Source organism: Vicia villosa, unplaced genomic scaffold, assembly GCF_029867415.1.
Source record: "Vicia villosa cultivar HV-30 ecotype Madison, WI unplaced genomic scaffold, Vvil1.0 ctg.001822F_1_1, whole genome shotgun sequence".
Classification (NCBI taxonomy): Eukaryota; Viridiplantae; Streptophyta; class Magnoliopsida; order Fabales; family Fabaceae; genus Vicia; species Vicia villosa.
In genome coordinates this window covers 54,973-68,701 of record NW_026705739.1, presented here as the reverse complement: position 1 = coordinate 68,701, position 13,729 = coordinate 54,973, and the positions used below count along the sequence as shown (strand labels likewise).

General features: G+C 35.9%; 2 protein-coding genes across 2 annotated transcripts; both read left to right on the top strand.

Annotated features, from left to right (window-relative positions):
• The first annotated feature begins 2,288 nt into the window (after nucleotides 1-2,288).
• On the top strand, nucleotides 2,289-2,672 carry LOC131636744 (uncharacterized). Its single transcript, XM_058907337.1, has one exon. The coding sequence runs from the start codon at nucleotides 2,289-2,291 to the stop codon at nucleotides 2,670-2,672; it is 384 nt and encodes a 127-aa protein (XP_058763320.1).
• Nucleotides 2,673-11,860: 9,188 nt separating this feature from the next.
• LOC131636743 (uncharacterized) lies at nucleotides 11,861-12,857 on the top strand. The gene is made up of 2 exons (XM_058907336.1): nucleotides 11,861-11,940; nucleotides 12,269-12,857. The coding sequence occupies exons 1-2, from the start codon at nucleotides 11,861-11,863 to the stop codon at nucleotides 12,855-12,857; spliced, it is 669 nt and encodes a 222-aa protein (XP_058763319.1).
• The last annotated feature ends 872 nt before the right edge of the window (nucleotides 12,858-13,729 follow it).

Sequence of the window (13,729 nt, the reverse complement as noted above, 5' to 3'; positions counted from 1 at the left end):
TTCAAAAAAAGACAATACTTTGTATATATCCAAACGAGGATCATTACGAAGTTAACGTTCTTTTTTCAAAAAAACATCTTTTGAAAGATAAAAACACTTTGTATACATCCGCACAAGGATCATTACAAAGTCAATTTACAAAGGTATTTGGAACCACATACGAGCATTTCAAGGCAATCGAAAAGTAATTGAAAACAAGTGAGCTAAGCAAATTAAAGAGCCCATGGATAACCATGGATACAAAGGGTGCTAACACCTTCCCTTTGTATAACCTACCCCCTTACCCAGAATTTCTTAAAGGTCTTTTTTCTGTTTCTTTTATAAACCTTTCCTTAATTGGATAAAATAAAAGGTCGGTGGCGACTCTCTGATTTTCAAATACAAAAGCAGAAACAAAAAAGAGTCAGTTCGCGTATCTCTCCGCGAGAGGTATGGCAAAAAACCGAGTGGGCGACAATTGGGATAGCTCCAGGAAACACCAATGGATTGGTTGGGAAGCTTAAAACGCCTTGGATCACCCTCAAACTCTAAGAACTAATTTGATTTTTTTTTAATTCTTGTGAGCTCGGGTTAGGGTTTGCGAAGCTGCCAAAAAACTCTCCTAGGGGTCTGCAATTGCTCACTATTTATCATAGAATGGATTAGGTAACAAACTTGGAGAAAATCCATTTGAATCTCTGATTTCAATCTTAGAAATTTGATTGAAAAAATCATGTTAAAACTTCTAAATTTGGCAAAATTTCAATATTTTTCACTCAATCTTGGGGAGCACGAAATTATATTGAATATGGGGGTAAATGATGATTGGATTTGATTCAAATTGATCCCTTAAACCATATCTTTGATTTTCTATTGATTTACTTAATTTTAATCATTTTTTAAATGAATAAAAACTCATAATAAATCAAATAAATCAACAATTTCGTGGCAATTGAATTTTGGGGCCTTGGATAACTTAAGAGTGAATATTGGGCCAAGAAAGATTGGGTCCTTTTGCAAAAAGATTCATTTTGGAGCCTTTTATTTCACATTTTTCTTCTTAAAATTGTCCAACTTTGACAAGGCATATCTCCCTCAATTTTTAAGGTATGGAGGAGTTCTAGGACTTTTTGGAAACCTCAAGCTTCCCTCTACAAGCCACTTTGGAAGCTTTTTTTCCATTTGAGAGTTTTATCTTGATGATATGGGCTTTGACAAAAAATTGCTTTTGTTTGACTTTCAAAAAGGACCTATAATCTTTTGATCCATACCTCTCAATTGAAGCATTTTTAGACTTGGCATGTGAGAGACAAAGTTGTAGAGAATTAAATTTCCTTTAAATTGAGCTTTGAATGGGAAATTTCTGATGTTCCATGTGAAAGTTATGGCTGGTCAAAGTTCAGTTGACTTTAGGTCAAAAAACCCTAATTTAGAAACTTTAGGTTTCGTTGATTTCTGAACTTTCCTTGATGAATCATGATCAATACTTGATCAAATGATGAATGATACATCAAAATAAGGATGTTCACAAAAAATCAAGAGTTTTGAATGTACTTTGACCACAGTTGACTTTAAGGTCAAACTAGTCGACTGTTGACTTTCTAAACTGTTGACTGAGCAATCCTATGAATCAGAGCTTGAAACTTTTCCTGGGGTTAATTTGAATCATATGAGAGATCATGGAGTCCACTTGGGGTATTAGAAATTGATTTTACTTTGAGAAGATCAAAACCCTAGTTTGAGGGTTGTTATTTAGGAGTGTGTACATTCAGTCAAGTCCTGAGCCTTTTCTATTCAAATGAGCTTGAGTATGAAAATGTGGTGGGAAAATTTTGGGGTATGAAAGGTTTTTTTTGTGGCCTGGCATGAAACGTGATATGGCACAGTTCGTGTATGCGTGTTTGACTTGCCAGAAGTCAAAGATCGAACATCAGATGCCTGCAGGATTTATGCAACCGTTAGAAGTTCCAGAACGGAAGTGGGATAGCATTTCGATGGACTTCGTAACTGGATTCCCTAATAGCTTGAGAGGATTTGATTCGATTTGGGTGATTGTTGATAGGCTTACGAAGTTGGCACACTTTATACCTATTAACCTCATGTTTCCGATTGTGAAGTTAGCAGAGATATATGTCAAGGTGATTGTGAAATTGCATGGTGTACCATTGTGTATTATGGCACCTTTTGAGACGTTGTATGGTCGGAAGTGTAGGACTCCATTATGTCGGCACGAGTCAGGTGAGAGTGTGGTACTTGGACCCGAGATTGTTAGGGAGACTACATAGAAAGTGAAGCTTATTCGAGATAAGATGAAAGCTTCTCAAAGTAGGCAGAAGAGTTTCCATGACAAGAGAAGAAAGGATTTGGAATTCCAAGCTGGTGATCATGTGTTTTTGAGGGTCACACTTGTGACTGGTGTTGGGCGAGCTCTTAAATCTAAGAAGCTCACTCCTTGCTTCATTGGTCCGTATCAGATATCGGATCGGGTGGGAAAAGTGGCTTATCATGTGGCATTACCGCCAAATCTTGCTAACCTGCACGATGTGTTTCATGTATCACAACTCAGGAAGTATGTTTCAGATCCGTCTCATGTGATTCAAATGGACGACGTACAAGTGCGTGATAATCTCACAGTGGAGATGATGCTTGTGCAAATTGAGGATCGCGAAGTGAAGGTTCTAAGAGGCAAATAGATTCCATTGGTGAAAGTTGTATGGTTGGGAGCTGCTGGTGAGAGCCTAACCTGGGAGCTGGAGAGCAAGATGCGAGACTCCTATTCCGAGTTATTTGAATCAGATAAATTTCTATTTTCGAGGACGAAAATATTTTAGTGGGAGAGAGTTGCAACGCCCGGAAATTTATTTACTCGCTTAATTTAGACGTTTGTGATGTTTATTGAATTTTTTGTGTATTGGGGCGATTTAGTCGGTATTAGTTCGGGATAGCGGATCAACATTTAATCGGAAATTTTTAAATTTTTAGTATTAGAAATATTAATAAGCTAATATGTAGCGTTTTGGGAATTTTCTGAGTATTTGAGATTAGACCGTAAATATGAGTTATTGAGTATTAACCCGGTATATTAAATAATCAGATATTATTTTTTTATGGAATAATAGTGGAATATTATTAGAAGTTGTAATTTGACTTATTTATTTTATGTTAAGGAGAATATTGGGCCTATTTTATTTAAGTGAGGAATAGAAATGTGATGTTAGTATGTTAAGCCCAAATATGAAATTAAATGGAAAATAGGTTTTTGTTGGGTAGAAAAACCAGAAAAATAGAAAGTAGAGTAGTCATTTTATTGGAAGAGAAGAAAACTAGGGTTTTAGAGGGAAGAAGGAGGTCAAAGAGGGATTCCATTCAAGAGCTATTTTCTCCAAATTTCTCCAAGAATCCATTAGAGTTGCACTCAATCCAAGGTAAGGGTGGGATTTTTCTTCCTTTAATGGGGTTTATGAGAAATTATATGTGGGAATTAGGGATTTAGGTTAATGTTTTGTTGTGTTGATTTGTACCGAAACTTGAATTCTGTTCATCGCTATTTGTTGATTTCTGTCATACCCCAAAATTTGCCCATCTCATTTCACTGTCGAACTCATACAACGATTCAAGGCTCAAGGGTTAACCTAAGGCACACTCTCCTAATCAAAGGGTCCTCAAATTAGGGTTTCGGATTTGCTAAGGAGAAAGGATGTATCAAGGCCTCAAGTAAGATTCATATGATCTTTTAGGATTCAAATCATCTCCATGACAAGTTTCAAGCCTCAGTTCATGAGATTGCTCAGTCAAAAGCTCAAAAATCAACAAAAATCCAAGTTACTAAATTAGGGTTTCTAAGCAAAAGTCAAGTGTACTTTGAATGGCCATAAGTCTCTCATGCTATATCAAAAATTACCCAACCAAAGCTCATTCTCAAGGAAATCCAATTATTTACAACTTTGATGTTGGGCCCAAGGTCAACAAAATGCTTCCGCCTAAGAGATATAAGTCAAAACATTACAAGTCCTTTTAGAAGCTCGCAAAAGCTGTTTTCTTGTCAGGAACCATATCTTCAAGATAAAATCTCCAAATGCAAAAAAGGTTCCAAATTGACTTGTAGAGGACATCTTGAGGTTTCCAAAAAGTCCTAGAACTCTTCCATATCTTAAATATTGAGGGAGATATGCCTTGTCAATGTTGGACATTTTTTAGGCAAAACATGTGAAGTAAATAGGGCCCAAATTGGATGTTTTGCAAAGAAGCCCAATCTTTTATGATCCAATCTTGGTCCTCAAGTCATCAAAGACATCCAATCTCAAGGCCACAAATTTTTTATGAATATTTGATTTTATTTGGATTTTATTCATTCAAAAAAGGTGATTTAAATCAAATAAATAAAGGAAAAATCAAAGATTTGATTGGGAATACATATTTAACCAAATCCAATAATCATTTATGCCTCATAATCAACCAAATTTCGTGCAAAGAGATATTGGAAAGATTGGTATCAAATTGGAATAAAAATAGCAAGTTCACGTGTTATTTTCAATCAAATATTTCTCCAATCAATCAAGGACTTTCTTTCTAAGTTTTAAACTCTAATTCATTCGCTATAAATACCATAACCTATTAGCAAGAAGGGGAAGAGATTATGAAGCAAGAACACTATTCAAAGAGCAAAATTTTCACTCAAGAACACAATTCGGTTTTAGACTTTGGAAAAGTTTTAAAGCATTCTGAAGGTTGCAATACAATCCTTGAAGGTCCCTGAAGCTGCTTGGATCATCACACGACATCAACACCCCCCATAATCATCTCCATTTAAGCCACGGTGTGTCATTTACAATCTAAGATTGAATACTATGATTCACGCATCATACATGAACTTTGATTGCATATTATGGTTTGTGGTGATGTTTAGAATGATTCTGGGCAATCAATTCGTTGTTTGTATGATTATACCGTAATTCACCATTGTTGGATCTTAGGGTTTCGTTTTAGGATATTCCTCTACTTGTGAAATTGCTTGGATTAACTAGGATTTTCCGATTAAAGATATTCAAATTAGTTTTTAATCTAATATAATTTTATATGCACATGAAAGGTTTAATTCGTTAATTGTTTTAATCAAACCTATTGATTACGATAATTAACGATGATTAAAATCCTTCATTAATTTATTAATCGTTTTAATTGAACTAACTGGTTGCGATGGTTAATAATAAAATAATTCAATTCCCAAAACAATTCAAATAATTTATTAAAACACATTTATTTGCTAACGGTGATAATCGAATCAATCGATTAGAATAATTAGCAATTCTTTATTTTTATTTGTTAATTACGGGGATGAAACCTATTGATCATCGCGATTAATAGAACATATTATAATTAGGGTTGTACGCCATCTTAAAATACAATTTCTTTTACAAAACTACAACTACGAATTTCAAAATTACAAACTACGAAACTGCGATAAGGTAATACAAAATACCTTCAAACAACCTTATATTAATTCTAAGGAGGTACGTAGGAACTTGGATAACCAAGGCGAGTCCCCTTCCCCAAAATTCTAATTAGGTTCGAATTTTACCATTCACCCTTGAAAGCACAAACCTTGCCTTAACATTTTTAGCCACAACCTTTGCCTTAAACTTAAATCCTTAGGAAAAGGTTAAGGGTGACAAACACCTTCCCTTGATCTGAATATAATAACTTACCCAGATTTCTTAACTTCGTAAGGTTTCCTATTCGGCCTGGTAGAATAGGTGGCGACTCTAAATTTTAATTTTTAGGGCAGGTTGCTACAATTTCAACTACTTGTTGGATAATTGAATGATGCTAAACTTGTGTATTAAATGTTTGTTGATATGGTTACTGTTCATGTAAATTGGAAATGCTGTATTAGACGTGAGAATGGAATTGACTCGATGTGAGTAGTGAAAATGAATGTCTGGCGGACGGCAAGCAAGGCCACGACGGCCGGCAGGCCTTGGTTCATGCGCCATGATGCCTTGCATTGGTGACTGACAGCAAGATGGCATTGTCCTAAGACGGACGTCCCTTCCTGCTATGTGACTTGTTCCTATTTTTTCCTTTCATTAAGCTACTTCTTCATTTTATTGTATGCAATTTTATAATTATGTGTTGTATATTTTCTTCCTATTTGACCACTCGTTAGCCATTGAACTGTGATTGACTTATTGGAACATACTAACCTATTAAACATAAGTATTAGTAAAAGAGAACATACACTATTAATACCATGAATAAATGATTTAGGATCCACAACAGTAGCACTAAAATACCATGTTATTTCTTATTCCAATGTAGCAGGAAATAAGTTGGTGTTTAGAAAATAAAAATTCACAGTAGACACATATTATTTGAGTAATATAATGTTTGACAATGGTTAGCATTGTTTCTAATTGAGTTAGTTAATTAATAGTATTGTGCCCAATTAACCGGTATTGAACTGTGATTATATATTTGACTTGGTTGTGAATATCTTGTAATTATTTTGCTAACGGTATCAACCGTTGAATTACGTGAATTGTCGGAATTGTTCCGTTGTTATATGAAGTTGATTGTATTAGGTGTGAAGTGTTATTACCTTTAATGATTGGTAATAATTGTGATATGGGTGTGTGCATTGTGACGAATATTTTGTGAAGTAAATGATGATGACGATGTTGTGTGATGTTCGGTTCATTGAGTCGCATACATTTGCATATATATTGTGACGTCCTGGATTGGCAAATTAGTGACGAAGGCTTATGCCTTGTGCCTCTGAATTGGGAAATTGGTGACGGGGGCTGAAGCTCCGATTGGTACCACATGCATATACATGATTCATGTCCCATATATTTCTATGTGATTCATAGCGTGACGTTTGTGACTTTGTTGTGATTTGTATTTTTGTGACTTATTAAATGATGGGATTATGCGAAGATGTGAATTTGTGACTGAATGATAGAATGACGATATTAATATCTGTGAACGCACAAGAAGAATACACATTCACAACATAGTACCACCTACTCTCCCATCTCACTTTAATGCCAAGATATCCTTCCCCTTTGAAGCTATTCACCACTTCCAATTTATCCCCCTTCCATAATGTAATCAAACCTCCCGAAGCACCATTCGAATTCGAATAAGAAAACCCAACCTCCGCCCCACCCCACAAGCTAGAAGCATAGTGATCCTTTATTTCTTTAAATTTAGTTTCTTGAATCATAAAGATATCCGCTTTACCTTTTGTGATGATAGATCTCACTCTTTTCCTTTTCAAAGAGCTACCTCCTCCTCTAATGTTCATGGTTCCGATAATCATTTAAAACAAGCTAGAAACTCCTTCCCACTCTTCTTGCCATCCTCCCCGCACTTTCTCAAAAAATCAACTTTGTCTAACATCTTAATATTTTCACCATACGCTCCCACACCTAATGCGGCCATGCCCACCCCAAGCTTTTTCCCACCTTCCTCATCCAAAAAATTCCATTGTCTATTATTACTTTGTTGGATGTCATATTCCTCTTCGTGCTTACCATACCGATTCGGTTCCTCCCTACCAAACGAGCAAATGGAATCCGAATTAGAGATGTATAGTGAAGCTACCGTGGCAGTTTTCCACTTCTTCTTCCAACCTGTCCTGCCGCTAACCCGCCTATTCCACGTATTATTAGCCACCAACACCCCTTTCTGTTTTCCCAAATTACTGAGCTTCTTGTATTTTAAGTTCTTTGCCACTGCCCCGCCAACTGCCAAAGACTGAGACCCGGAACCTACTGGAGAAACAACAACAACGTCCAGCCCCCTCTCCCCCGATGAATCACCACCCCCATCCTGCCTAGACTTGACAGCCTTGTCAAAGACTCCCTCACTGTTGGATTTGTCCGCCTGCGCCTGAAGGGGCAAAAACGTTTTCCTACACTCTTGCAGCGAGCCATCAAAAGAAAATATGGGAGATTCACCACCACCAGATCCACCCCCATTGCAACCACTAACTACTGTTCCGCCCTCCAATGCATTGACTCCATCCAACCTCCCCACCGCTGAAGACCCCACCAGATTCATGGATTTAACAGACAAAGAGGCATTCACATGATCAGAATTACTATCTAACAGCCTAATCGGATTAGATAACAGAATAACATCATCAGAATCACAACCTTTATCCTCCTCAAACATGTTCACCGAAAAATTATCCACAGATTCCAAGGAGTCGTTTTCAGAACTAACCGGTGAATAGACTTTACGCGTACCTGAAACATTGCGCATCGCACCAACAACATCTTCCTTCAAAATCAACACAAAGATTTTATCGTCGATAAGAACCTCCATCGTTGATGGTAAGACATGGTTCAGTTTAACCCTCACCATCATCCTTGCCGAGTCAAAACTTGATCCTTCCGCCATCGATTCGTCGAGACAAATGAACGACCCCAACGCATTTGCCACTGCCGTGAAGAACTCAGCATTCCACGCATGGATAGGCACACCATATACACTAATCCAACTGACTCTACCATCGTCTATGTCTAGCTCGTTCCACCTCCTAACCACTTTGAACCATTGTTTCCACCAAGTTTCTCCGACACCGATGAGATCCTCGATAACACCCTCCTCTGACTCTTCCAGCAGACACAAATTACCCCCCATGGGAGTCATTTTAACCTGAAAGTAACCCTCCATCTCAAAGTGGGACTGTATGTTAAAGGTCGACCCAGGAATAGAGACAACCCCCACATAAGCTTTCAGCAGTCTATTTCTATCTTCTTCTTTAGATGAATAATGGAGCTTTTCCCGGGACACAATGCATACATTGGAAATTCTCCCTCCACCCTCGTGAACCACCTTTGCGTAAGATCTACCGTCCCCGCTGACTCTCCCAGAACCCCCTTCGCCCTTCAGAACATCCATCCTCTGCGAAACACCCCCTCCATGAAAAACCTTTGACCCTCCACCCATGCTCGATTCGGACCGATTGCGTTCAAATCTGGGAAGGTTTGCGTGAATTTTTACCCCCATTATCATCACATTGTCACAGCGAATCACAAGCATCCTACCATCCTCCGCCTCGACAAACCTTACGAACCTGAATTTCCTGCCAAAACGATTATTCCTCGGTGAAATTGCCACCTCCACAACCTTCCCGATACACGCAAAAAGCTCAAAAAACGACTTCGCAGAGAAAGAATCAGAAAAGTTCGAGAAGTACACCGACGTCAGCGCCACTTTCCGACTCCCCACCATACCTCCACCCCACGGAAACACATCCCACCTAGGCGAATCCCGAACGGCCTTTCTCTTGACCGTCTCCCGGCCGCCGGAGATCATTGAAGCCAAAACTCTTCCCTCTAGGGAGAGGAGAGAGCGAACATTGTAGAGAGAGAAATGTAACTTTGAGTTCACTTTTGGTATAACTATTATATACACTAACAACACCTGGTTTATTAATTATAGTATTTTGTTTTCTTTTAAAAATCCTGTTTTAATAATAAAATTACCAACAATTAAAGATTTTTTTTTCTTTTTTATCAATTGTTATTTGGTCTAGTGATGATTGACATTGAACTTGGTAGTAAGAACCTACTTGATGCTAGAACTAACTCCCGAACTGGACTATACACTATGGGGTGGTGATAAATTAAAAAAAGAATTATTCTTTTTTGGTTTAGTGTTTCTGTTTTTAGTGTTTTGATCGATGGTTGTGTTGTATATCTTTTTTCGATTTTGTTTTTTACTTGTTGGGCTGCTTTGGTACTTCTTCTATTTTTAGAGCCTTCTCCTTTTTTACTTCGATCTTAGTGGCCCTTTTATTTATATTTATATATTATATATTTATTATATTTGCTTCTTGTGAAAAATGTTGTTTTTAGTTTTTTTTTAAACTTATATTTTTATAGAAATTTATTTTTTAGATTATTTCCAAATCAGTTGCATAAACTCGAACTCCTTAAATTGTCTCCTTTTTTTATAAATTATTTACATTAAAAAAATTACATGTAAGAAATCAAGTAATGGTTATCTTTTTCAATCTCATCCCCTGTTAAATTATTGTTATGCGTTCAATTTCAACATAATACTATATATCTAATTATTTTAAAGATTGACATGTATCATTTATTTTCCAACCTTCATCAATTAAATATTACATCCACACCTTCTCTTTTGATTAAAATTTCAAATCTCTCGCACATTACATTTTCCCATACATTTTTATTTTTATTTTAATCTTTTCTTTCTACTTATTTATTATCACTAAAAATACTAATAATTTATTTTTTAATTTTAATAAAATTAACAATTTATTTTATCTCACGGGTCACTATCAACATCATATCTATTTTATTTTAATCAACAATTGCCTTATCTTGAGAGACAAATTTAATATTTATAAATATTAACTTTTTTTTGCTCCATCTCACGGTTCTTTTTTTTCTTCTTTCATATGATTATTTAATAAAATCAATTTTGTATGATTATTTGTTCATCTCATCTCTCATTTTAAAAATACTCCTACTTTATACATCATATATATATATATATATATATATATATATATATATATATATATATATATATATATATATATATATATATATATATATATATATATATTTGTTCAACACAATTCTCAAGCGAAAGGTTTATCTTTGCAGACCCTATTAAGGACAAATTCCATGATAGCAGACCCTATTACAAAGGGGCTTCCATCCAAGGCCTTTCATGGGCAAGCTACTCACATGAGTGTTATACGATTAAAGGATTTTTTGGTTTAGTGGGAGTTAGTCATTGTTGTTATTTATGTTCTATGTTTTGATAGTATGTATACATACTTATATATGTTATCACGTTCTGATCAAAAATAAAGTTTGGTAATTAAATTCATTGCACTTTGTATGATAATATTAAATTTATTAAAGTAAGGAGGACCACTTGAAAATTGACATGTATCGATCACCTTCACGTGATTTTCATGCTACATATTTCATGATTATTCTATGCATTTAGTTGTGTTTATATTAGTGATCATTGATGGGTTTAATTATGACTGATATAATGAATACTGCTTTGGTCCTATATATTGATGTAATTAATAGACGAGATGAGGATATGTCCAATGTTTATAATAGAAATTTTGAGCTCATAAAGTTTAACACATTTATAAGGATACATATATGACCCGTGGAAGATTGTTAGAATTTTTGGGGTCATACATGTAATAAATTAATGTGTTAGGACCATTATTTAATTAGCCAATTAAAGTGATCTATTTAATGTAAAGTTTATGGCTAAGGATGTAATTGTCATTAAAAATATTGTGTAGATACCAAAAGTCTTATTTCTATTTTTTGTGAGGGGTAAAATTGGAATAAGAAACCTTGAATAATCTTGACCCTTCATGGAAGGGCATGAGATTCTAAACTTGAATAAACATGACTCTTCATGAAATGGCATGTGATTCTTATAAATAAGGGGTTATGGTCCCCAATTGTAGATACTATAAAAATATGATAGAATATTTATTCTCTTTATTCCATTGAAATAGAAACTAAGAAATTAAGGAATCTACATCTGTAAGGTCATTTATCCTATCAAGATCATCATCTTCTCATTAAAAATTTATGCATTTTAAAGATACGCTTCCGCTTTCTATTTCATCTTGAATTGAGTATGGATTCATAAAGTATTAATTAATTAGAAAATTTCCAACATATACTATTTCATGTCTGTAATATAGAGATCATAATTATAATGTCTTATGTGTTTCATGTCGGTTATCAATCTAGAGTTTGGCTGAATGTTTTGTTAGTTTAGAGAAATTTGCAAGAAATCATAACTTAATATCTAATGTAAATTTGTTTCTGTGCTGCTTAAGTTGTCTGAGATGTATATTGAAGAGATTGTAAGGTTGAATGGTATACCGTCGAGTTTCGTATCGGATAGCGATTCAAGATTTATGTCAAGGTTTTGAAACTGTTTGCGAGATGCATTGGGTACTAAGTTGAGATTGAGTCCGACATATCACCCACAGACAGACACTCAGATAGAGAGGATTATCCAGTCTTTGGAAGATTTGCTGAGGGTTTATGTGTTGGAACATGGAGGTGCTTTGGAGAGCCACTTGCCATTGATTGAATTTTCTTATAATAAAAGTTTTCACTATAGTATTGGAATGACACCATATGATGCATTGTGTTGGTACGAATCGGGCGAGAGTGCAGTGCTCGGACCCGAGAATGAACAAGAAACAACCGAGAAGATTAAGACGATTCAAGTGACGAATTGGTTGTAGAGATAGTTTGAATCATTCTCCTATCCGGCTAAATTGCGGTGTCATTGATTGGGGTCCAAAACCTTTCCGTTTCAACAATGCCGTGTTGGAACACGAAGGCTTCAAGGACTTCATTAATGAGGAATGGGCGAAGCTAGTGGTCGACGGGAGGGGTGACTTCATATTGTTTGAAAAACTTAAAAGGTTGAAGGAAAGGCTTAAAAGTTGGAATCGAGAGGTTTTTGGTTGGATAGATCTAAACATTAGTAATGAGGTGGAGACTATAAATGATATGGATAAGTTGTTGGTGGATAATTTTGGAAGTGATATGGAATCCGTGGTTGAAGCTAGAAGGAAGGCGTCCAATAATCTTTGGAAGTGTTTAAATGTGAAGGAGAGTATGCTTAGGTTTAAATCAAGACAATTCTGGTTAAATGACGACGACAATAACACTCTTTTTTTTCACAATTCATTAAAGGATAGAAGAAGGAAGAATGCTATATCGGTGTTGGAAGGTGCGGATCATTTTGAAAGTTTCTTCCATGAAGAAAATAAGTTTAGAGTTGTACCGGAGGGGATTGATCTTAATATCTTAAATAATGAGGACTGAATGTGGCTGGAAACACATTTTACGGAGGAGGAAGTTAAGAGTGCGGTGTGGGATTGTGACGGCAACAAAAGCCCTGGACCGGACGGATATACTCTTGAGTTTTTTCAACACTTTTGGGATTTGGTTAAGGCGAATGTTTTGAGATTTGTCAAGGACTTTCAAGACAAGACTAGGCTTACGAAAGGAGTTACTTCGTCTTTTATTGCTTTGATCCCTAAAGGTAAGAATCCACAATCTTTATCCGATTTTAGACCAATTTGTCTTGTGGGCTGTTTGTACAAGATTTTAGCAAAATTATTGGCGGGAAGGTTGCGTAAAGTCATAAGGAAGCTGGTTTCGGCGAATCAAACTGCGTTTATTCCGGGTAGAAATATTGGGGATGGAGTTTTGGTTGTTAATGAGGCTATGGATCTTGCTAAAAGGGAAAAACGAAGTTGCGTAGTATTCAAGGTTGATTTTGAAAAGGCATACGACCGTATTAGTTGGAGATTTTTGAGATATGCGCTTGTTAAAATGGGGATCGTTCGTAATTGGCTAAGAAGGATGGACGGATGCATTTTAACTAGCCGTATGTCCGTTTTAATCAACGGTAGTGCAACTAGGGACTTTAAGATTGAGAAAGGTCTTCGACAAGGAGACCCCTTGTCCCTTTTTTTGTTCGTATTGGCTACGGAGGTGTTAACGGCATTAAAGAAAAAAGCAACCGATATAGGGGAGTTTCGGGGGTTTAAGATAAGTGATTTTGAGGAAGTTAATATACATCAATTTGCCGACGACACCATTATCATGGCGGAAGGAGATATAGCAAATTTGTGGTGTATGAAATCCATTTTAAGGGGATTTGAGTTGATGTCGGGTTTGAAGGTCAACTT